This window comes from Penicillium alfredii, assembly GCF_028826965.1.
Source record: "Penicillium alfredii strain IBT 34128 chromosome Unknown utg000005l_segment0_segment0, whole genome shotgun sequence".
Classification (NCBI taxonomy): domain Eukaryota; kingdom Fungi; phylum Ascomycota; class Eurotiomycetes; order Eurotiales; family Aspergillaceae; genus Penicillium; species Penicillium alfredii.
Window position 1 is genome coordinate 3,161,502 of NW_026622702.1, and position 24,024 is coordinate 3,185,525.

The window sequence follows — 24,024 nt, forward strand, 5'->3', positions numbered from 1 at the left end:
TCCAACAACAGTCTTTCCGTGCTTTTTCTCAGATTCAAGATGCATGAAATACTCTTCCATGGCTCCCTCGCAATGTCTGCGGTCTATATCCTATCAACAGCACTCGTGCTCCTCCTGCTTTCGAACGGATATGCGACTCCGTCCTTCTGTGGAACTGATCCTCGAGCGCGAAGTGCCCTCGGACGGGGCGTCCATCTGTGGGAAAGAAATCCCCGCCGGGACAGTAGTCTGCATCAATGCGTGGGTTCTCCATCGAGACCCACAAGTTTTCCCTGAGTCAGACGCGTTTGTGCCTGAGCGCTGGCTTCAGAGCTCCCCGGAAGAGCTGAAGGAAATGGAGCAAAAGCTTCTTCGCCTTTGGGGCTGGATCGCGGACTTGTATCGGAAAGAACATTTCGCTCATGGAGATGCAGAATGTTGTCCAACAACTGCTGCGCGAATTTGATATTGAGCTGCACCACCCCGAGAGGGATTGGGAGACGAAGAATGTGTGGTTCGTGCAACAGGGGGACTTGGTCTGCGACATCAGACGAAGGAGCCAGTGATCGAGGGCTGATAGCTATAAGCCATAAGCTACATTTTTTTTTGGCAGGATTGACCGTCATTGACTCCAGTTAATAGTATAAATGGCTGAAATAGCAAGAGAGTGTCGATGTGGAAATACATTTATAGGGAGCAGGGGCCAGGTGGACCAGTGGACGCTCAGATCGGCCACCTCACTCCATCCATCACTTCTCTCTCTACCTTTCTCTCTCTCTCTTCTCTACAAACTACATCTTAACCAGAAAAGGAGCTGGAATCTCGTTTCCTGGCACATTTCACACCAAATCACACACGTCTCCATTGTGTAAACTCGAGAAGCATTGACCGACGTGTCTTCTCCAATCCGCTAAAGCGTCGCAACGCCATCTGCGCGCCTCTTCCGACCGACATAATCGCCTTGTGAATCCACGGCCTTTGTCTCTGTCGCCATTCTCTGCGTCCACTTTCTTTCTCTTCAGCCGATTCTCTTCATCATTCCACCATGATCTCCGACAATGACCTCTACCGCCTCGCCATCTTCCTGGGCACCTGTGCCATGATGATGATCGTCCTCTACCACTTCCTCGATGTCAATGCCCGTGATGACGAGACAGAATCTACAGATGGTGTCAAACCCTCCAAGAATGTCGCTGGGTCTTCTCCGGCACCCACGGAACATGCCGCGGCTGCTGGAAAGGGGAGGTAGATTACCTGCTCCGTGGGAGTTGCCGAGGGAGAATAGCTTTGGAGGACAGAAGGACACGACAGAATACATGATACCACAGTCGGGTGCTATTGGATGGGCAATGTATAATACCAGTTTACAAGGAAAAGATCAATATGCAGCAAGAACAAGGTGCCATGGCCATGCCAAGGGAAATTTAACTGGTTTTCTCTTCTGCTATCCTTACACATAAATGGTAGGCGTTGGTTGCATATTGCCTCAATCAAATTAATCAGTAGACCCTCAAATGCAAAGGGTGAAAAATGAGGACTCGCTCCTGTCATAATGCACCATGCTCGAATCCGATCAGAACGCCAATTTCTCGGTTGAAGAATAACAATCAGAAAAGCAAAGGGTATCAAAAAGACAAGAAATGCATCAATAGACTGTAAGACATGCCACATCTTTGTCATCGGCCTTGTACTGTCGAGATGGGGTAGACAACTTCCGGTCACTCTGATCCACCTCAGGCCCAGTCTGTTGTTTCCAGTGTGATCCACCATTGACAAAAGCTTTAGCCTTGTGGACCATCACAGTAGTACCATGCACCCGGCTGAATGCATTGATCATGCTGGGGTCAGCTGGCAAAATCATAGCGGGCTTGCGTGAAATGTGACTGGTCAGAGGGCTGAAGGACGGGCTGAAGGGCGGGCCCTGGAGTTTCTTGTCCGCTAGAGGATTGATCCCATTAGATACCTGCATAATCCAGAAAACAAAAATCACCCTTAATGCATGACTGCCAGCTGCTAGTCATTCATGTATGCTCACCGATTCCAGGCACCACTGGTCCATCCCCCAGTTCCCACGCCACCGGCTCCATGTGTGTCTTGTGGACATGCTCCCACAGGTTTGAAGCGGTCATAGGGCCTGGACGTTCACATTCTTTCCACTCGCAATACATGTTATGAGGGACATGAACCTTCAAAATATGACCTTGGAGTGCCGCTAGGTTGTGTAATTCTGCTGCACAGCCACCCCAGAGACATGAGAAGACCTGGTATTTTGGAACTTCCTTAGCAGGCTTAGGCGGTTGCTTCGTGATAGCAACCTCAACCTTCTTAGGTCGACCAGGAGTGCGACCGGCGGGCCGACCAGGAGGTCGACCAGGCTTCTTCTTAGGAGGCATGGGGTTTGGCGACGGAGGAATCACAACCTGTGGCTGAGAAAGCTCATGAGTCCTAGGAGACTGGGAAACCTGGGCCGACGTTGGCCTTGCCTCAGTAGGCAACGGTCGCTTCCGTGTCGGTGTGGTCTTGGGTGAAGGCGGGGGAGGATGCGACTTAGGTGGTTGAGCAGGAGGTTGGGTAGGAGGTTGAGGAGGCTTCGAAGAGGGAACAGGGGTGGATCGAACGGGTGGAAGTGGCGAAGGTGAAATTGGACGAGAATGATATGAATGGGGTTTGAACGGCAACGCGGCCAGTGGGCTATAATACTGAGCGGCCTCAGGTCGCATTCCATGATCATGTGACCCTACCGGCTTGGCAGGGACATGAACCCGATCCCTAGGGGCATCAACTAGATCCCAACGGAAAGTGGCTAGGTCCACTCGCAAGTCAAGCGAGAAGCTGTTGCGCACTTTCTCCAGATGATGATTCAGATGCTTCTCAGTCGGGTGTCTATTCGCGTTGATCAACACATCCCGAGCGATCGTCGTCGCGTCATATTCTTCCTTCCGAGCTGCATCGTTTTTGTCTAGAATCTGACAAAGATCGGTCCGAAGTTTGACATGGCTGCTTGAAGCAGGGTTTGGATATCGCGACAGATCGATCTTGCTCGGAGGCTCAGACAAAGGCGTAGTGGGGCCACCGGGAGAGAGTATGCGGCGGACCTTGTTAGGCGGTTGCCCATGACTCGGCTTAGAAGAAGGCTGCGTGACTGGGAATGTAGGCGGTAACTTCGGATGGGTATTAGGTTGAATGGAGCCGGGTTGGGAGCTGGGAGTTCCCGTCTTCTGAATGACTGACGCAGCCCCGGATGTTCCAATCGGAGGCATGGCTTGAGACGAGTGCAAAACGTGTTGAGGCCTTGCATTCATCGTCCTGGGAGGGGTAGGGGCGGCTGGTAGTCGAGACCCAGCAAGATTCGAACCTTCCGGTGGTGGCAATTTTCGCAGTTGTTCTGAATTAGAGGCAGGAGACGAGCTAACGGTTGGCGGCTGGGAAGCAGCAGTAGAGATGGATGACGTTGTTGCTTTTGAAGGCCCCGGTGGCTTCGCACGAGGCTCCGGAGACGGGTATATTCGAGGCCGCCCGCGCTTGCCGGTAGACACGGGCCGTGAATGAGGTTTCCCAGGGAAATACGGGCTTGTGGTTGTGGCAGAAACGGGCGTTATTCCCGACGGGGCCTGATGGCAATGGACTGTAACCGAAGTCGATGCCGGAGCTGTAGATGGCATGGTGGTGTTCAGTTCCTGCGTCGAAGTAGGGGGCGTGGCTGCAGCAACAATTGCGGGTTTCGTAGTTGCAGAAGAGCCTTGAGGAGAAGCCTGCGAGACTTTGGAGGCGAGAGGTGCGGAGGCCGGAGTTGCGGACCCCTTTCCAACGAGTGAACGGGGTTCCAAGGTACTGCGGCTCGCAGAGGTATTGAAACCTCTAGGAGAGACCATGGGATTAAAAGTCTCCGAGCTCATAAATGAGCTTGGCTGGTCTGACACCGAAGTGGACGTTGCCAATTTAGGCGCAGGTTGGGTAGATGCACTGGCCGGGTTCTGCTGCGGGCTCTTCAACGGCACTGGGTTGGTGACCGGCGTGTGGGATTTTTGGCCTGATGTCACCGGTCTTGTATTTCCCGGCGCTATAAAGGGGCTGCCTCTGTTCGAATGACCTGCAGGAGATGTAGAAGACCTTCGAGGGGTCTCCGAGGGTGCGGGTGACTGATTCTGGTACGGGCTCTGATATGGACTGCGCGAGGTCTCCTGCCGATTGCCTGCTAGCTGATGGTGGTTTTGCGCTTGGCGAGATTCGGAGGAGGCTGCAGGAGACTGATTTTGGTACTGACTCGGGTAGGTGCTCAGCGAGATCGGTTGTCGACAGGTTGTTGATTGTTGGGGTGTTTGTGCTTGCCGAGATTCAGGCTGGGATACAGGAGCCTGGTTCTGGTACGAACTGCGTGATGCCACTTGCTGAGTTGCCGGGTGATAGGACCTTTGGGTCTGTGGCTGCGGGGTCTGCTGAGATGGTCGCGTCGAAATTGAGGGCGAGCTGGAAGCAGACGACCGGCCGGAGACATCAGGCTGATAAAAGGTGGGAGGGTTGATATCAGCCGGTCTGACATATTGCTGTCTCTGGCTGTCTCTGTATTGGGGCCCATCATGTTGTCCTTGTGAATTGTGACCAAATTGAGATGAGGTCAAACCACGATTCGTCTCGGCCGAAGGATATGAGGGCGTGTTGTATGGATAATGACTCTGTTGAGACCGCATCAGCGCACCATGAGCAATCTGTGTTGCATCATTGAATGCTGGATGCGGCTGAGGCCCACGGCTTTCCATGGCATTGTAGCTAGGAGCAGCATTACTGGTTCGGTTCGGCAGATATGCTTGCAACCAATCCAGATTATCGACGTCAGGGTTTGTCATGATTGCTAGATCATGACAAGGAATTGGAGGGAGCCCCAAAGGCAGGCCAGGGCCCATAGAGAGAGCCAGCGAGACAAGCCTTGAAAGAAGAAGCAGCGTTAACATTCATGCCGCAGCTCTTTGCGCCTCACGCGTCGGGACCAGGCGAAGAGTCCCGCGTCCGCCAATCAGAAAGCCCAATGGTTGGTAATCACATGACGCACCAAGGTCCAAAGGAAAAGACGAATCTCTCGCGTTTTTCTTCTTCAACTACACGGCCATGTCCTTGATCTCCCCAAGGATGTCCTGTCAAGATGTCTGACATGGAATACACTTTGAATCTCGACTAACCTGACGAGATCCTTGAGCAGATTACCAAGAACCGTGACCCGGCAAGACCATGTCGACTAAAAAGGGTTTCTTTGAAGTTGGGTTCATGTTGCAATGACCTCGCTGGAGTATTCGACGGCTCCCAAAACCACCAGCTCCAGTCCGCTACAATGAGGCCTTTTCTGGACCTTCATTGCGACGAGCTTGCCCTGTTCCCCTGAGGGTTTGCTTGACCAGGCGGACTGGTAGTGCCGACTCTTTCCTCACCCGCACATATAGGCCATTCCTCGGCAATTCCGCTACACAGACCTTTTTACAACTGTTCCGCTTAATATCGGCTGTGTCGATCTTGGGATCCCTTCCCCGGTGTCTCATGACTTGGACACCGCAGTTCCTACTGGACTCCTCGAGAGTTTCGCCACATTATCTCCTCGTCAATCCCGCTCTTTTGAAGACGGATTTCATGGTTGAAGAGGTAAACGACTGGCGTAGAAGAAATTGCAGATTCTGCCTTGCACTGGTCACCGACCAGCGGTGGTTCTGTCTCACTTGCAGACCTGCACTGATGCCTTGTGGCTCGGAGGATGTGGGTTTGATAGTGAGGGACATATCTTGTACAAAAAGTGTAGAGCGTAACTTGACTCTGTTGGATGGTGTTTTACTCGCTTGAAGCTAGCAATATATCCAATTTTCATCTATATTTTAGCGTACGTGATGCTTGTCTGCTCTGTATCATATCAGCCTCAACACTCACCACTGCTCTGCCGAGATAGCAACATTTCAGAAGTTTCCTAGCCAAAGAAGCTGTAACTATTGCGGGCCATCAAATCAACCCAAGCACGTAGGGTTTGGTCATGGATATATATAGTTCTGACTAGACTTGAAAACTAGCTTGCTTCCCACCATGCCATGGATTACCTCGACACTGGAGCAAGTCACATCGACCTCGAGAAAAAAAAAAAAAAAAAAAAAAAACAAGGAATTGAATTTCTTACACGTCTAATACTTGCCCGCATGCAATGACATCACATGAAAGCGGACATGTTCCAAAGTTGCACACAATGCCTGGCGTCGAAGAATTTGAGGACCATGGAATAGTAGAATGGCTCGACGCATTAGAGATATCGAGGATATGATAACATGCAAATTGGTTGGACGTAATGTACAGCCGAGGGACAATAGTCCAGGAAACAGCAAATTAAGCACCAAAAAAAAGCAAAAAGCCCTATCGCATCGTGCCTCATAATCAAGAACCATAAAGTCCTCCCAAAAGAGAGGGGCAAAAAAAAAAGTCAAATTGACGCTCGCTGAAATGTTCAATTGGCATTATGAGGGACAGGGGAAGAGGCTTATGCCTGGCTCTTGTGGCCGACGCACTGGGACCAGGCGGGCAGACCACATCCCATGCCGATAAACAGATAAAGGAGGAAGATCACCACAACCACCAAGAGAACAACCAGCTTAATATTCTTCCACCACATCCGTCGACGCAGGCCGCGACTGCGAATACGGAAGTCGTGTGCACTGCCGCCGAGTCGGTCGGTCTTATCCACCAGAAGATCGATACGCTCGCCACGCTCCAAGACACGCTCAATATTCTCGGTCATGATATCGCGCACGCTGTCGATCTCACGTCGTGCCGAGGCAAGCGAGTCAGCAGGCGGAGCGGTGTTGTAGGTTTGCAGGAGGGAGCGCAGCTCAGCGTTGAAGGCGGCGCAGCCATAGGCGGGGAGTGAAGCAAACTCGGTGCTGGAGGGCGGATAGGAGGAGAGGAAGTTTCGTTTCATTTCAAGGAGATAGGCGAACGGGATGCGGCGGCCCTGCTCGGCTGTCGCGACCACGACGAAGCTGAGGGGTGCGTGGGAGCTGGGCTCCGTGCGACTGCCATTTTCGTCGGCAGGCGAGTCTGCAATATAGTGGACAAACAGCCGGTCATGTGTGAAGGTGAGCTTCTGAGATTTGTCGTGTGTGATCTTGGGGAGGATGATAGAGGCTAGCGATGACGCCGAGGTCGACGAGGAGCCGGGAGAGGAGTGTTCGGCGAGGATGGTGGTGCGGTGAGCAATGCAGGAGCTGGTTATTTGAGGTTAGAGAGCTGGTATTGACTCGATCTGGGGCATTTCTTACTAGAGCAGGGAGCTCGGCGGCTTCGAGGAAGAGGCCATGGTGATATGATGTCAGCGACCTTTGCTGAAGTCGCCAGGTCAAAGAGTGGCAAGAGCAAGGAAGGTACGAAGACTTAAATCAGACCTAACAGAAAGATCTGACTCTTCAGCTAGTCCTGTCGAATCGATACAAGATGTTGAGTGCGAGACAGGTTGGCGAAGGTTCCAAGGTTGAACCTCGCGACATGGTGGATCTAGCATCACGTGTTCTGCTCTGCGGATCTATACGTAGCCGATCTACTCGATGGCTCTGAACCAGAAACTGGGGCTCTCACCAGGATTTTCGAAATTTAGCATTCATTAAGACATCAAAAACTATGCACCTTGTATAGTAGGGTATTGGTAATGGGTCTAAGCTGTTGGGTGTGGAAAGAGGAAGATAAATGTGGTTTCAAACTCCTTGATAGAAAATCAACTGTCTGGAAGCTTCTGAAACTCATTGTATCATGATCTCCTTGTTTTAATTTTCGTTTCTCATTTTAAATCACAAAACAGCCGTAGATGCAGTCAATTTTTCCCGAAGAAAAGAGTGCAAGAACCTTAGTGATGCTTATTGACAAGCTCAAACCCAACATCTTCATCAAAGCTCCTCGAAATCGTCATCCATGCTTTCCATGTCGACCTCATCCAGAATATCTGTGAGCTCAGTCGGCGAGTCTATGACCGCCGTACTGGCGCTGTCGCTTTGCTCGTCGATCTCTTCATTCTCATCGATGGACAGACCGGAGGACATCGAGACAACATCGGTACCCCGTGGGTGTTCAAAGGTGTTTTGATAATGCGGGTGGTCATGGCTGGTATCTGAATTAAGGTCCATTGAGTCCACGGACACAACATCGGAGGCATGACTCAAGGTAGCGTGGTGGGATGCGCGCTGCACGGTGCTCTGGGAGTCACTCGGGTTAATGTCACTGAACGAGTCGTCGTTGGAAGCAGCGCTGCCAGTGTGAAAGGAGGGACCTGGTGCCGAGAATCCATCGGTCTCCATGGCCGGGATGTTGTGGTCAGTAAAGACGCCCCCGGTTCCGTCGTCATTGCCACCGGCCCACAGAGGCAGGAAGCGGTACTCATTCTCTGTGAGACCAGTGAGAGTATCCGTGATGTCCAGGTGAATTGAGTGACGTTCACGCGGGAACACCATCTTCCTTGCTTGGCGATTGATATACCAGGACGCATCGATGTAAAATGCCGTCAGGTTAAATGTGACTTCTGGAATGTTCGACGGAGTAGGGGAAGTCGACGAGGTCGTCTGGTTTGATGGGAAGGTCTCCAGCGGTGAAGCACCGAATGAAGGAGATGCACCAACATTGCGATTTTCCATAGACTCACTGCCCAAGGCCTGACGGTTGACTTCGGATGTTGGTGGCGGCCGGCGGGGATTGATGGTCAGGTTCCAAAGGCGATTTTCACTGGTAAGATGCGCATCGCGCATGTTGGAGTTCGAGTTTGCTCTCAGGATGGCATAGGCGTTGAAATCGTGGACTCGGCGGTCGATTTCTGAACATGGGACATTACGTCGGATCTTTGCATTCTCCTGGCCCCTAAAGGCAAGAAGGGGACTGCCGACCTCCGCCAGCGAATTGTGGTTGGGGTCCACCAAAGTAAATATCTTCGCGTCTAAGTTAGAAGTTGTCATTCGAAACCAGAACCTCCTTCCGATGACCCGTTGCAGGATATCCCGATTATCAAACATGGGCTTGAGATTGCTGTAGTGCGGATCGCACGCGTTACCGCTGGATTGAATGGCATTTTCGGTTCGCCAGGTGTCTCTCACATCATTCAAGGCTGCATAAATCCGCTGGCGGATGCGGTCTTTTAGGGTATTGATCAGCCGGAGCACCATATCATTATCCTCAGGGTAATCGTGCAGGTGTTGAGTGAGCTTCCCAAACTCAGGGATTTGCGCAAGCCAGGCCATCTCTGCTCCAGCTAAATTCAAGAAGCGGCTGACCACGTAGTCGGCAAAGCTTTTGCTGGCGTATTCGATTCGCTGCACTTCGGTATCATCCAGAAAGTCCTGGATCCGACTCCAAGTGGCTTCTGCCCGTGGAATGACTGTGGTGAGATTCGCAGTACGGATAAGATAGAGAAGAGCTTCATCTCCAACCAGTCCCACGAAGGCGTCCCGACATAAGGCGCTGGCTTTGATCCCACAGGCCACCCGATAGGCCACTTCGGGATGGATTTCGATAAACCGCGCGTTGTGTGACTCATAGAACCACGAAAGGATATGGTCGCTGACAGCTGGAACCGTAGCCACATCGAGGATCTTTGCGACCGCAAAGAATGTCCACAGCTTGCACGGGGTGTCGAGTTTGGGATTGAGCCCCTCCAGGACATGAAGAATGTGCTCGATGCCTTCGCGATGACGAGACGCGGAGTATTCCACCGGCAAGCCGGACCACTTGACTTGGTGAAATTTCTCTCCTTGACCCTCAGGCGCTTCATCCTCGGGACCACCCTCGTTGTCCGGGAGAATGAACGACGCGGGGGAGATCGACGTGCTTTCCATTTCCTCCAACTCGTCCTCTCCTCCAACACATGACTCCGGCAGTTCCCACTTGCTTTGCTGCAGCGCCCATGTGCGAATGGGCAGTGGACACGACACTTCGGTCAAGAAGATGATCGCATCTTCATCCAGCGTGGGGGAGTCAGATCAAGGACATATTTGATGCCATCCGGAAGCTTCTCAGCCCAGCCACGCTGCTTTTGCACCCGGGTCTGGTATCGCGGCAGGAAGAGCCGCTGGAAGGAGGCCGAGCCCGTCGCCAGCAACTTCTCACTGTGGACCCGATGAGGAATGATTCTCCCCAGGCCAAGGTAGTTGGAGCCGCCAGAGGTCGTGGGAGCCGGATCGATGTACACCAGCGTGTCCGCACCATCCATCAACAGAAGGAGGGGGAGGAGGGTAGTCTTGGGGCTGGAAGACATGTCCTTGACTGGAGCCCGTGGCTCATCCAGAGGCTCCGAGCTCGGAGGATTCAAATCCATCTTGATGCCGGTTCAGATGGAGCGGTTGATGAAGAAGGGGAAAATAATCAAAACGAGGCATGGGAATCATGCTGAGTCGCGCATGTGTATGCGGCTCAAGCGGATGCCTGGACAAACGAGGTTCGGCGCGCGGCTTGGCTGCGGCTTGATCCCCCAGGGTCGAGAGGAATTTACGGCCATTTGCCATGGCCTCAGTGATTATCAATTGGACAGAGGGGTGTGATTGGGGGTGGGTTCCAACATCCAACATGGCCGGAGCACAGTGCGTAGATGGCACAGTTTCCAAGTGGAACCTGTCAGATACCCAAGACTCCTGCTCTAAGAAGCTATGAGAATAGGGTGGCACAGGTACCAGATACCCCACTGCGGTCCCCCCAGTGGGTCCTGCTTGAATGAACCAGGGCAATCACTGCTAGAAAATATTTAGATTATAAGGCTGACTTTGGAGTGTGGAAACGCCAAATTCAAGCCGTACGAAAAACAATACCTGGTAGGTAAGTTACTGGGAGGTAGTATCTTCCATTGCGCTGGTGTTACTCTTCAGCTGCCAGAGATGATCTTGATGCCTGGAATAAGGATGTAGGATGTGGGCCAAGCATGGACCAATACTTGGGCACATAGAGAAAGACTGCGTAATATAGTGGATATCACCTGCATACTGTTGTGGTCAGACAAGGTCGAATGTCATTCGGAGAAAAGTGAGAGCAGTGGTCGATATTGGTTCTATAGTTAGAGGGACTCAGCTTATTAAAGAATTTATTCTGTTTCTTTAAGAGTGATTGATTTATTTCCTGTGGCTACCCATGACGATGTCCAGTTTGCGACGTCATCGTATGCAGACCCAGCCCTAAGTGTTCTACTGCATCCAATCGGGTCTGTAGTCCGGGTCATCGCATACTTATGGCCCGAGATCCTAGACTCTGGAAATTGACTCCATCCCCCTTGCCCAAGAGCTCAGTCTTCTTCTGAATACCAGTTAAGCATGGCTGTGGTAACCAGAGGATCCTCAGTGCCCTCGGGCCGGAAACCCATGAAGTAAGTCAGTTTCCTGGGCCCCGACTCCTATACCCCCGTGGACCCTGACGCCCATTTTCTGCGCAGATCCCGCAACATTGCTATGCTCAGTGTCGCCGGTGTCATTGCGGGAGCGTGGCTACTCTTTCGTCTCATGGCTCCCCAGAGAGGTACATTTGTCGCGTCCAATGAAGAGATGGAGGCATTCCGGGGAGGTGACAAGTTACAGACGAATGTGGGGGAACAAGACTGCCCGACCACCGCGGAAAGGATATTCGGTGCCACGGGGGTCGGTATAGAAGTGACAGGACCACTGCAGAAGGAGTATGCCGGGAGTGCCGTGTGTATACAAAGGGGAATGTATATGGAGGTTGGACCACAGTCTCCCCATACATGAAATTCGGATCAATAAAAGAACAAGGCAATGTATGTGCTATCCACAGATGCACAATATGGTATCCGCAACAGAAAGACTCGAACAAAAAAAAACCCTCATAGACTATCTACAAGTGTTCAATTCTTCTGCTCGCCTATCTTGACGTACACATGGGGATCGAACACCTTTGGGTAGCCTCTGTCCCACCGCGAGCCACATGTACAAGACTCGATGCGAGGTTATCTGGGCAAATCACAAACAATTCAACAACCCGCTAATCAGACTTGGTGGGATATTCCGCCTCATTGCTGCCACGGCTTTCCTGGGAGTCGGTCCGCCGTTTCTTGGGATCCTTTTTCTCCCCGCGCTTCTTCTTCTCACGTCCAACGGCACGAAGTTCGTCGGCCCGGCTTTGGCTACGACTGGACCCGTCGCGCCGGAGGTCCTTGACCTCTTTGATAATCTCGCGGAACCCTTCTTCGATGTTGTTCATGCGGGCCAGAACCAGCTTGCTGAGCATGTCCTGGGTTTGGTTTGGAGCGTCACGTCGGAGCCCACCCGTGGCAAACGCCATCTGAGTATTGAAGCTGGAGGGGATGGCGCCGAAGCCACCAGCCACTGCTTTATTGTCCCCGAGATCCGACCCCAGATCAAACAGGAGGGACGGTCGAGGTCGAGCTGTGGGTCGATTGGACAAATAAAGACCATCGAGCTCGGGCACAGACATCGGATTCACCCCAAGAGGGGTGGTTCGTGTGCGAGCCACCCCGGGGCTTCTCTTCACGGTGCCTTGATCCGCGGAAGTGGAGACAAACGGACGTCGATCATCGTCAGAAGTGTCGCTGGCTGGTCGCGGCGGGGTTGACCTGCCCTCGGTTCCTTCATTCGGAGAACCGACGGGGTTGTACAGCATGGTTATCCCAGAGGTCGTGCGTGTGTATTTAGGACGGCGCGTTGGACTATTTCGGCGCGAGACAAGCCTCGCCGTTGATGGACGAGAGGTATAGAACTTGGGTGTTGTTTTCTCGGAACTTCCTATGGGCATGGAATCATCGCTTCCGGGATTTTTGCTCGACTTGTTGTCATCGTTGGAGCCTTCATCCTCGCTGGTCAGCTCATCATCGCCTTCCATGTCGGTATGCTGTGAAAGCTGCCGGGCTCGCACCGGTGATTCCGAATTTCCAGTGCGGCGTGTTCCGGATGCTGGGCCGACAAGATGACTAGTTCGTTCCTCAGGATTGGATGCAACGGAGCGGGTCGTCTCAGTGAAATTGCGCGGGCGAGAAGCCAATGCCTTGCGGAAGGGGAATTGAACTCGTCGAGGGCGCATCTCAAGATGATCCACTTCCACCGAGTCTTGCTCATCCGGGGCGTGGGTAGGCCCGGAACCAACCTCCTGCATCCAGTCCTTGATGACACTGTGGTTCTGATGCTCCCGGATACTGCTCGTTGGCCCTCGCATACGTTCATCGGCGAATGTGCGTCGAAATACTTCCTCCAAGGCTTGATCCTTCCGATATGTCGCCACGGAAGGCTCGCGCACCAAACGTGGCACCTTGGTGCTGAAGGCGCGGAATCGGCTAGGCCGCCACTTTTGAGCGCGGGTAGGGGTGTTTTTATGCGACGCAGCGTCGACGAGATCCATCGGCTCGACAACCCGGGCACTCAGAATCGTCTTCTCGTACAAGCAGATAGTGAACAAAATGGGGAGATGGGTTATTTTGATGATGGTGCGATTGAGTCGGATGAATTGGCCAAACGGCATCACATATCGGAACGGCGTGACGATCCAGGCAAGAACATTTGTCGGCGCCACGTAGGAAAATAGTGCATCAGACTTGACCATCGAGATGGCATTGACAGCAAACAGAAACTGGTGTTCTTGGTTCGCATTTTGGACGATTCTCATGAAAGAGTTGGTGAGGACCGTGATTAGAATGGTCACCACGACAAAGTGACAAATAAAGAGGAAGAGGGTCAGGATCGTTTTGCCCAAGACGTTGTACTCGTCCCACATGGACCAAGCAGTAGGCGTGAATCCCATCAGCATTTGGAACAGGCCGTAAGCCACGGCATTTGGTGAATGATTATCCCCGAAGGATAAGAAAGCAACGAAAAAGCCGCTGCATGCAATAACGATCAGGACAAAGACTGCGATCAAATCCGAGGCCATGATCCGGAACGCAATCAGCAGTTGCGAGAAATAGCGATAGTGATCCAAAATCGAGAACAGGCGAGGGAACAAAAGCACTGCGTTCGCCGCGAGGACGTCATATGCTTGGCCTGCAACTTGGTCGTTTCGAGGGTGGGTCAGCATGGTGCCATAGATCCGCAGGCAGTAGTAGCAGAAAAGCAGAAGGAGAATCCCCAGATCGAAGACATTCCAAAAGCTCATGAGATAAAGGCTAAAGCCCTGCTCGTTGAATCCAACAATCTCATCCAGCATGAACCCGGCGCTCCAAAACCAAAATACAATCTCGAGCGACGTGATTCTCCGGCTGCGCTCTGTCAGAACAGCAAGAAACAACCCTAAGAGAACCGCAAACGAGAGAGTGGATAGGAATTGACGGTAGCGTGGCACCCGCAGTCGGGATAGTTTGAAAAGCGATGCGTCGCGCGGGTTGTACAAGGTCACCGATCTCCGTAGAGCCCCAGTTCCGGGATCGGTCATCAAGTCAGCGTTGGGGCTTGGTGATGTTCCATAGTCCAACCCCCGAGCTGTTGGGCGTCGATTCAGCCGACGGTGTAGATTATCGGCAGCGGAGTGGAAAACAATAGTGCCGGCCCAGATGGCCTCCAATTGTTGTACCACGACCGGGTGGGCCAAAAATCGCTTCGCCTGCGCGCGGATGGCCACCTCTAGGCACGACACGCGAGCTGAACCCACCAGCCGCTTGCCTTGTGGACCAAGATTCCATGCCGCCGATGAATCCTGGCCCTGCAGGGGATTGAACTCGTAGGATAGGGTATCAATCAATTCACGGGTGGTGTATTCCTTCAACAACTTGATGGCAAGCAACTCGCTCACCATCGCCCGCGTCTGGCTAGTCCCACTGTTTCCTGGGTTGATATGGATCTCCTTCTCGAATTGTAGGCAGTTGGCCATTAACGCATAGAGCGTGGCTCGCGAAAAATGCGCGGACATGATCTTCTGTTGGATGGGCTTGATCAAAAACTGCGACACCTGCGGCGAGCGCAACTGGTCCCAGGTCAAGGTTGTCTCACAGCGGTCGGCGATCAGGGGACGGATGGCATGGGTAATGTCGTAGACGGGGAGGACATCTGGATATCAATTGGGGTTAATCCCAACTGTTCTAGCTGTTCATCTTGGTCGGGAAGCCTTCGTACCCAAATACGAGGCAGAGAAAATGGGCAATAATGGTGTTGACTCGACCGGTCCATCTTCTTCGCCTTCTTCTTCTCCATCCCATTGTTCACCCATCGCCTCGGTTTCCGGCACATCATCCTCGCTGTCGATTATGTGGGCGCGTCTCGACGCGCCTCGCGTGGCAGCAGCTCGAACCCATGGAGAGTTGTCTCGGGTGGCGAACTGAGACGAGAGAGGCGATTGCTCAGTATGGCGGCGACGGTGTTTCGGACGAAGCAGAGAACCCAGCATGTCGAAGATTTCACGTGGACCTCAACCTTGCATGGCCGAGGTTCGGAGGAATATCAAGACGAGGGGATTCACAGCATCGTGTAAAGGGAGTCGGGGTAGGGGATAATGGAGAGCAAAAAGAAGAGGGAGAATAAAAATAAGTCATGCACAGCGACATCACAGTACCAAAAGAGAGCGCGATTAATGTGATTAACGGGAGGTTCCAAGTCTGCTGGTGCTATGGATGTGGAGGGGATCGGAGCTCCCCACGTCATTGCGCATGCGACGGCTGTGTCTCCTCAGATCGACACCTTAGGGATCCTCATGTGAAATGATGATAATAATAATAATATGAACATAAATCATGAAAACAACACAAATTGAAGACAATCTCATTCCGTCATTTGCCCTCTTCCAGGTACAGACATATATTGATAGGTACACGAAAGTGCGGTACCTTGGGATATCCATGGAACCACCGACTTTGATGCCTCTGAATGTATTTCTATCCCCAAACCGGTGATAAAACAAATAAAATATCTCTGCTATTATATACCAGGTTGATTCAGCTCTTTAAACAATGAGTGGAATATTTAGGCCCTCAGGACCTTCCATCTATACCTCCACAAGCAGGAGTATAGATCGCCACACCGCCTGCAACAGCACGCTTGGCTGCAGAGAGCATAATGCACGTAGAGTCGAGAGATCGAATAAGGAGTAGAAATAGTATAGATATTATGTAGAATATAATTATCAGGACCTTGTTTTAAAAAATTGAATATTTCATAATTATTTTGGAGTGATCCAATCTTTCAACCGATCGGCGAAAACTCTGCGGCGGTGAACGCAACCGGTGGACCCCCGCGAAAATTTTATTCTGCCGCCGGCGGTTTCTTCTCTTCTTCTATACCTCAGCTGGTTGCAGCTGCAAAAAGTACCCCCCCCCCCCCCCCCCCCCCCAATTTGTGTTTTGCTTTCATTTTCTCCATTGTCATTTTCTTCTTTTCTCTACATCAACCCCAACATCATATAGGCGGATGCTGTGCTAGAGTGACTTGAATTCGCTCATTTCGTCCTCGAGAGGACTTGTCCCCTCCCTCCCAATTGCGATGCCCCAACCGGCCAATTCCCTCGAGGAATCGACTTTGCCCACAAGCCCCTTGTCAGGTGGTGCTGTGGCCTACCAGGACCAGCTGCCCCCCATGAACTCCGCCAATGGTGCTGTGATCCGGCCTGCCTCCATCCCCGTCCGGGGTGGGAGCGGCCGGTTATCGGCACTGGAGCTCGAGGATGGCACCGTCTACCAGGGCTACCACTTTGGTGCTGAAAAAAGTGTGGCAGGTGAACTGGTCTTCCAGACTGGCATGGTCGGCTACCCCGAGTCCATCACCGACCCCTCCTACCGCGGCCAGATCCTGGTCATTACCTTCCCACTCATTGGCAACTACGGTGTCCCCGCGCGGGACGAGATGGACGAGCTTCTCAAAACGCTGCCCAAACACTTTGAGTCGAGTCAAATCCACGTGTCGGCGCTGGTGGTGGCAACCTACGCCGGCGAGGATTTCTCGCACTTCTTGGCGCAGTCCTCACTGGGCCAGTGGCTCCAGGAGCAGGGTGTCCCTGCTATTCACGGCATTGACACCCGCGCGCTGACAAAGCGTATCCGTCAAAAAGGTAGCATGCTGGGCCGTATGCTTCTGCAAAAGTCCGGGGCCGGTGACGTGCCCGAAGGCCTCAATACGGCAACCTGGAAATCGCACTTTGAGCAAGTCGACTGGGTGGACCCCAACACAAAGAACCTTGTTAACGAGGGTGAGTGTTCTATCCAGTGGAGATTCTGGGAGGTTTTTTATCTTATTATTATTATTATTATTATTTTGTGCCTGGGTTCTGACCAAAACTTCTCCGCGCAGTCTCCACCCGCGAACCCCATCTCTATTCGCCGCCGGACAACGTTGCGCTGAAACACCCCTCGGGCCGCCCCGTTCGGGTTCTTTGCTTGGATGTTGGTTTGAAATGCAACCAGCTGCGCTGCTTGCTTGCCCGTGGCGTGGAGGTCCTGGTTGTCCCTTGGGACTACGATTTTCCCAACCTCGCTGGGAAGGACTATGACGGGTTGTTCGTCTCGAACGGCCCCGGTGACCCTGCGACGCTGTCGACCACCATTAACAACTTGTCAAAGACCCTGAAGGAGGCCCGCACGCCCGTTTTCGGTATCTGTTTGGGTCACCAGCTGATTGCCCGCTCCGTCGGTGCCCAGACCACCAAGATGAAGTTTGGTAACCGTGGCCACAACATCCCCTGCACAAGCATGGTCTCCGGCAAATGCCACATCACTTCCCAGAACCACGGTTATGCGGTGGATGCCACCAGCCTTTCGGACGGCTGGGAGGAGCTGTTCGTCAACGCCAACGATGGGAGCAACGAGGGTATCCGTCACACCAGCCGCCCCTTCTTCAGTGTTCAGTTCCACCCCGAGAGCACCCCGGGACCCCGGGACACCGAATATCTGTTCGACGTTTTCATCAACACCATCCAGAGCACCATTGCCTCCCCCGAGGCGCTGAACAAGCCCGTCGCCTTCCCGGGTGGCGCCAAGGCTGATAACATCAAGGCTGCCCCGAGAGTGTCGGTCAAGAAGGTCCTGGTTCTGGGTAGTGGCGGTCTGAGCATTGGCCAGGCCGGTGAGTTCGATTACTCGGGCAGTCAGGCCATCAAGGCCTTGAAGGAAGAGGGCATATACACGGTTCTCATCAACCCCAACATCGCCACCATTCAGACCTCCAAGGGCTTGGCAGACAAGGTCTATTTCCTTCCTGTTAACGCCGACTTTGTCCGCAAGGTTATCAAGCACGAGCGCCCCGATGCTATCTACTGTACCTTTGGTGGTCAGACGGCTCTCCAGGTCGGTATTCAACTCAAAGACGAGTTTGAGTCCCTTGGTGTCAAGGTCCTCGGTACGCCGATTGACACCATCATCACGACTGAGGACCGTGAGCTGTTCGCTCGCAGCATGGATTCCATCAATGAAAAATGTGCCAAGTCTGCATCCGCCTCGACTCTGGAGGAGTCCCTCGAGGTCGTGGAGAACATTGGTTTCCCCGTCATCGTGCGTGCGGCCTACGCGCTGGGTGGCCTAGGTAGTGGTTTCGCTGAGGACATGGACCAGCTGAAGGAACTTTGCACCAAGGCTTTGGCCGTCAGTCCGCAGGTGCTGATTGAGCGGAGTATGAAGGGCTGGAAGGAAATCGAATACGAGGTTGTGCGAGACGCCCAAGATAACTGCATCACGGTTTGCAACATGGAAAACTTCGATCCTCTCGGTATCCACACCGGTGATTCCATCGTCGTTGCGCCTTCCCAAACCCTCTCAGACGAGGACTATAACATGTTGCGAACCACCGCTGTCAATGTCATTCGTCACCTCGGTGTTGTTGGTGAATGTAACATCCAATATGCTCTGAACCCATTCTCGAAGGAGTACTGCATTATTGAGGTTAATGCTCGTCTCTCCCGATCCTCGGCCCTTGCCTCAAAGGCTACTGGGTACCCATTGGCCTTCATCGCCGCTAAGCTGGGTCTCAACATTCCGCTAAACGAGATCAAGAACTCAGTTACCAAGAGCACTTGCGCCTGCTTTGAGCCGTCGCTTGACTACTGTGTGGTCAAAATCCCTCGCTGGGATCTGAAGAAGTTCACTCGTGTGTCCACTCAGCTCGGCTCGTCCATGAAGAGTGTGGGTGAAGTTATGAGCATTGGTCGAACTTTCGAGGAAGCCATTCAAAAGGCCATCCGATCCGTTGATTTCCATAACTTCGGATTCAACGAGACCAATGCTCTCATGTCTATCAAGGGCGAACTCCAGACTCCTTCAGACCAGCGCTTGTTCGCCATTGCCAACGCTATGGCGGCCGGCTACAGCGTGGATGACATTTGGCAGTTGACCAACATCGACAAGTGGTTCTTGACCCGACTTAAGGGACTGAGTGACTTCGGCAAAACCATGACGACGTTCAACGCCACCTCTGTGCCTTTGCCGATGATCCGCCAGGCCAAGCAACTGGGTTTCTCGGATCGTCAGCTCGCCAAGTTCTTGAGCTCCAACGAGCTTGCGGTGCGCCGCATGCGTGTGGAGGCGGGCATCTTCCCTATTGTCAAGCAGATAGATACCGTTGCGGCCGAGTTCCCGGCAGTCACAAACTATCTGTATCTTACCTACAATGCCTCTGAGCACGACCTGTCGTTTGATGACCACGGTATTATGGTTCTCGGATCTGGTGTCTACCGTATCGGTTCGTCCGTCGAGTTCGATTGGTGTTCAGTGCGCACTATCCGTACACTCCGCGAGCAGGGACACAAAACTATCATGGTCAACTATAACCCGGAGACTGTCAGTACCGACTACGATGAGGCGGATCGCCTTTACTTTGAGAACATTAACCTGGAGACTGTTCTTGATATCTACCAGCTGGAGTCTTCTGCCGGTGTGATTATGTCTATGGGTGGCCAAACCCCGAACAACATCGCTTTGCCCCTTCACCGTCTTAATGTTAACATCCTGGGTACCTCGCCTGAGATGATTGACGGCGCTGAGAACCGTTATAAGTTCTCTCGTATGTTGGACCGCATCGAGGTTGACCAGCCTGCTTGGAAGGAGTTGACCAGCATTGACGAAGCGAGGGGATTCTGCGACAAGGTCGGTTACCCTGTGTTGGTTCGACCTTCGTACGTGCTTTCTGGCGCTGCTATGAACACTGTCTACTCGGAACACGACTTGGCCAGCTACCTTAACCAGGCTGCCGATGTTTCGCGTGAGCACCCCGTCGTCATCACCAAGTACATCGAGAACGCCAAGGAAATCGAGATGGATGCTGTCGCCCGCAACGGTGTTATGGTTGGCCACTTCATCTCCGAACACGTTGAGAACGCTGGTGTTCACTCGGGTGATGCGACTCTCATTCTGCCTCCGCAGGATCTAAGCTCGGAGACCGTGCGCCGCATCGAGGAGGCTACCCGGAAGATCGGTAACGCCCTGAACGTCACTGGCCCTTACAACATCCAGTTCATCGCCAAGGACAACGACATTAAGGTCATCGAGTGCAATGTCCGTGCCTCGCGGTCATTTCCGTTCGTGTCCAAGGTCATGGGTGTTGACCTGATCGAGATGGCCACCAAGGCCATGATCGGCATTCCCTTCGCTGAATACCCGCCCGTGAACGTGCCCAAGGACTATGTTGGTGTCAAGGTTCCGCAGTTCTCGTTCTCGCGTCTTTCCGGTGCTGATCCCGTTCTGGGTGTTGAGATGGCTTCGACTGGTGAAGTCGCCTCGTTCGGTCGTGACAAGTACGAAGCTTACCTGAAAGCACTCCTGTCCACCGGCTTCCGCCTTCCCAAGCGCAACATTCTGTTCTCCATAGGTGCATACAAGGACAAACTTGAGATGTTGCCTACGATCCAGAAACTTCACCAGATCGGCTACAATCTGTTTGCCACTGCTGGAACTGCGGATTTCTTGAAGGAGAACGGTGTCCCTGTCAAGTACCTGGAAATCCTTCCCGGTCAGGAGGAGGACATCAAGTCAGAGTACTCTCTCACTCAGCACTTGGCCAACAACCTCATCGATCTTTACGTCAACTTGCCGTCCAACAACCGCTTCAGACGCCCCGCCAACTACATGTCTAAGGGTTACCGCACTCGTCGTATGGCCGTCGACTACCAGACTCCTCTGGTCACCAACGTCAAGAACGCCAAGATCTTGATTGAAGCCATTGCCCGTCACTACCCTCTCAACATCCAAACCACTGACTTCCAGACGAGTCACCGTACCGTGGTCCTCCCCGGCCTTATCAACATCGCTGCCTTCGTTCCGGGTCTTGTCACCCCCGGTTCCAAGGACTTCGAACTTGTGACCAAGGCCTCTATCGCGGCTGGCTTCAGCATGATTCGTGTGATGCCCGTGGGCGTTGAGAGCTCGGTTACCGAATCCCGCGACCTTAAGGTCGTCCAGCAGAATGCGCAGAACAACTCGTACTGCGATTTCAACATCTCGGTCTCAGCCACTGCCACCAATTCAGACCAGATCATTCAGATGGCTGGAGAGGTTGGCTCGCTTTTCATTCCTTTCAACCACCTGTCGGGCAACATCAACAAGGTGGCCACCGTTACCAACCACTTTGGTGCCTGGCCTTCGAGCAAGCCCCTGCTTACTGACGCCAAGGGTACTGACCTCGCCTCGATCTTGTTGCTGGCCAGTCTCCACAGCCGCAACATCCACGTCATGAGCGTCACTTCCAAGGAGGACATCAACCTCATTGCTCTGAGCAAGGAGAAGGGTCTCAAGGTGACTTGTGATGTTTCCATCTTCTGCCTCTTCCTCTCCCGGGACGAATTCCCGGCCTGCGGCTTCCTACCTTCGGCCGAGGACCAGAAGGCATTGTGGGACCACCTGAGCACGATCGATGTCTTCTCGATTGGCAGCATTCCGTTCCAGCTTGCTGACAAGGATGCATCGGCTGTGTCTGGCATTGCCGAGTCGCTTCCGCTGCTTTTCACTGCCGTCTCCGAAGGCCGCCTCACCGTGGAGGACATTGTGGCTCGTCTGTATGAGAATCCCAAGAAGATCTTTGAGCTGCATGATCAGGCCGAAACCTCGCTTGAGATCGAAGTGGACCGCCCATACCTGTTCCAGAGCGCCGAGGCTGGGTCCCCGTTCAACGGCAAGGTGATGCGCGGCTCGGTGCAACGCGTCATCTTCCAGGGCAAGACCTCTTGCCTCGATGGCGAAATTGCCCGGGATGCCAATAAGGGTGCAGACATGTCCTCCCACCGGATTATCCCATCTTCTCCTGTGCAGAAGCCCACGACCCCCATGGTGCACCCCCGTCCCGAGAGTTCCCTTGACCGACAGTTGTCTGTCTCCGGCACCCCCAGCCGCCGTACCAAGACCTTGGAAACTACGGCCCCCTCGGTTGGTGAACTGGGACCTCCGCTGTACGGCCCGTCGTCGCAGGTTTCGTCGTCGTTGTACGAGATGCTCTCGCGGTCTCCGTTCCGTCAAAAGCACGTCCTGTCCGTCAATCAATTCACTCGTGCGGACCTCCACTTGCTGTTCACTGTGGCCCAGGAGATGCGCCTTGGCGTCCAGCGCCAGGGTGTTCTCGACATCCTGAAGGGTCGGGTCTTGAGCACGCTCTTCTACGAGCCTTCGACCCGTACCTCGGCCTCGTTCGACGCTGCCATGCAGCGCCTGGGCGGTCGAACTATCCCTATCTCGACGGAGCACTCCTCGACCCAGAAGGGCGAGACCCTTCAGGACACCATTCGCACGCTCGGCTGCTACGGTGACGCCCTTGTGCTGCGCCACCCCGATGCCAACAGCACCGAGATCGCGGCCAAGTTCTCCCCCGTCCCGATTATCAACGGTGGTAACGGCTCCATCGAACACCCCACCCAGGCGTTCTTGGACCTCTTCACCATCCGAGAGGAGCTGGGCACGGTGACCGGTCTGACCATCACTTTCACCGGTGATCTGAAGCACGGCCGCCCCGTGCACTCCCTGATCAAGCTGCTCCAGTTCTACGACGTGCGGGTTCAGCTGGTCGCCCCCAAGGCCCTGGCCCTGCCGGACGAGGTCCGCCAGCAGATCGTTGCCTCGGGCCAGCTGGTGGTGGAGTCTGAGGAGTTGACCCCGGAGATCGTCGCTTGCTCCGACGTTCTGTACTCGACTCGGGTGCAGAAGGAGCGGTTCGCGGACCTCGCCCAGTACGAGAGTCTCAAGAACAGCTTCGTCATCGACAACGCGCTGCTGAAACACGCCAAGAGCCACATGGTAGTCATGCACCCACTGCCCCGGAACGCTGAGATTGCCGAGGAGGTCGACTTCGATCAGCGGGCAGCTTACTTCCGCCAGGTACGTTTTCTGCTTTATCTCCCATCTAGTACCATGCTAACTCAGTCTCTACAGATGCGCTATGGCTTGTACTGCCGTATGGCTCTGCTCGCCCTGGTCCTGGCGTAAATCGACCTTTCTCCTCTCTGCTTTATATAATGCATCTGGGAAAAGGACACTTGAAAAAGCGTCATGGACAGACATCCTCACGCAAGACATGTCGTTCTTATTCTCTTCTTTTCCTTTTCTGTTGCCTTTGGTTTCTGTTCTGTCGGTTCAAAAGTTATGCCAGCTTGTCTCAATATTCCGTAAGTGCAGTATGCGTGATAGAACGCAAGCTGTATAGATTAGACGAATCTCCGTTTCATGAATTTGATGACTCCGTGCCATGTATGTGTGATGTATATTATGTGGTGTTTTCCGTGTTGTGTGTGTGTTTTGTGTTTTGCGTGGCGTGTCTCTTTTTGGCGTTGTTTTCTTTTTCTTTTTACCTTCTCTATTTGGCATTTATTTGGGTCTGCATTGGCATTTGGAGTCATCTCATGAAATCATTTGTTATATTTTGGTTCTTAACTTGTGGTCTCGATAGGGTTGTGTATGGCTTGGGAGCATGCCCTAACTTGGACCAGAGGCTCCATTCAACCTTGATTATTCTTTCATAGCATTTTGCTCTTTCTCTCTTTCTCTTTCTCTCTGCTCTATGATGTTGATGGTTTCAACCAAGATAAACCAGAGTTCTGGATGGTCCACAATTCTGCACTGACCCTAGAGGAGATTATCTCCACTTGAGCTCGTCATCGGGGCACCTGAATTGCTCATCCTGCCTACCTTCCCCCGACCCCCCTGGTTCCATTCTGATT

General features: G+C 53.1%; 8 protein-coding genes across 8 annotated transcripts; 4 read left to right on the forward strand and 4 right to left on the reverse strand.

Annotated features, from left to right (window-relative positions):
* Nucleotides 1-58: 58 nt before the first annotated feature.
* NUU61_004613 (Cytochrome P450 oxidoreductase) lies at nucleotides 59-445 on the forward strand (the record flags this gene model as incomplete). The annotated part of the gene is made up of 1 exon (XM_056655195.1): nucleotides 59-445. One exon carries the CDS (start codon nucleotides 59-61, stop codon nucleotides 443-445), a length of 387 nt encoding a protein of 128 aa, XP_056513222.1.
* Nucleotides 446-1,024: 579 nt separating this feature from the next.
* Nucleotides 1,025-1,228, forward strand: NUU61_004614 (dolichyl-diphosphooligosaccharide--protein glycosyltransferase subunit 4; the record flags this gene model as incomplete). Its single annotated transcript, XM_056655196.1, has 1 exon — nucleotides 1,025-1,228. The coding sequence occupies one exon, from the start codon at nucleotides 1,025-1,027 to the stop codon at nucleotides 1,226-1,228; it is 204 nt and encodes a 67-aa protein (XP_056513223.1).
* Nucleotides 1,229-1,624: 396 nt separating this feature from the next.
* NUU61_004615 (putative C2H2 finger domain protein) lies at nucleotides 1,625-4,823 on the reverse strand (the record flags this gene model as incomplete). Its single annotated transcript, XM_056655197.1, has 2 exons — nucleotides 1,625-1,917; nucleotides 2,015-4,823. 2 exons carry the CDS (start codon nucleotides 4,821-4,823, stop codon nucleotides 1,625-1,627), a joined length of 3,102 nt encoding a protein of 1,033 aa, XP_056513224.1.
* A 1,658-nt stretch (nucleotides 4,824-6,481) lies between these two features.
* NUU61_004616 (synaptobrevin family protein) lies at nucleotides 6,482-7,297 on the reverse strand (the record flags this gene model as incomplete). The annotated part of the gene is made up of 2 exons (XM_056655198.1): nucleotides 6,482-7,205; nucleotides 7,260-7,297. 2 exons carry the CDS (start codon nucleotides 7,295-7,297, stop codon nucleotides 6,482-6,484), a joined length of 762 nt encoding a protein of 253 aa, XP_056513225.1.
* A 580-nt stretch (nucleotides 7,298-7,877) lies between these two features.
* On the reverse strand, nucleotides 7,878-10,288 carry NUU61_004617 (uncharacterized protein; the record flags this gene model as incomplete). The annotated part of the gene is made up of 2 exons (XM_056655199.1): nucleotides 7,878-9,928; nucleotides 10,000-10,288. The coding sequence occupies 2 exons, from the start codon at nucleotides 10,286-10,288 to the stop codon at nucleotides 7,878-7,880; spliced, it is 2,340 nt and encodes a 779-aa protein (XP_056513226.1).
* Nucleotides 10,289-11,270: 982 nt separating this feature from the next.
* NUU61_004618 (uncharacterized protein) lies at nucleotides 11,271-11,699 on the forward strand (the record flags this gene model as incomplete). Its single annotated transcript, XM_056655200.1, has 2 exons — nucleotides 11,271-11,323; nucleotides 11,390-11,699. The coding sequence occupies 2 exons, from the start codon at nucleotides 11,271-11,273 to the stop codon at nucleotides 11,697-11,699; spliced, it is 363 nt and encodes a 120-aa protein (XP_056513227.1).
* Nucleotides 11,700-11,952: 253 nt separating this feature from the next.
* NUU61_004619 (uncharacterized protein) lies at nucleotides 11,953-15,297 on the reverse strand (the record flags this gene model as incomplete). The annotated part of the gene is made up of 2 exons (XM_056655201.1): nucleotides 11,953-14,960; nucleotides 15,027-15,297. The coding sequence occupies 2 exons, from the start codon at nucleotides 15,295-15,297 to the stop codon at nucleotides 11,953-11,955; spliced, it is 3,279 nt and encodes a 1,092-aa protein (XP_056513228.1).
* Nucleotides 15,298-16,385: 1,088 nt separating this feature from the next.
* Nucleotides 16,386-23,293, forward strand: NUU61_004620 (bifunctional carbamoylphosphate synthetase/aspartate transcarbamylase; the record flags this gene model as incomplete). Its single annotated transcript, XM_056655202.1, has 3 exons — nucleotides 16,386-17,088; nucleotides 17,190-23,185; nucleotides 23,240-23,293. The coding sequence occupies 3 exons, from the start codon at nucleotides 16,386-16,388 to the stop codon at nucleotides 23,291-23,293; spliced, it is 6,753 nt and encodes a 2,250-aa protein (XP_056513229.1).
* Nucleotides 23,294-24,024: the final 731 nt, after the last annotated feature.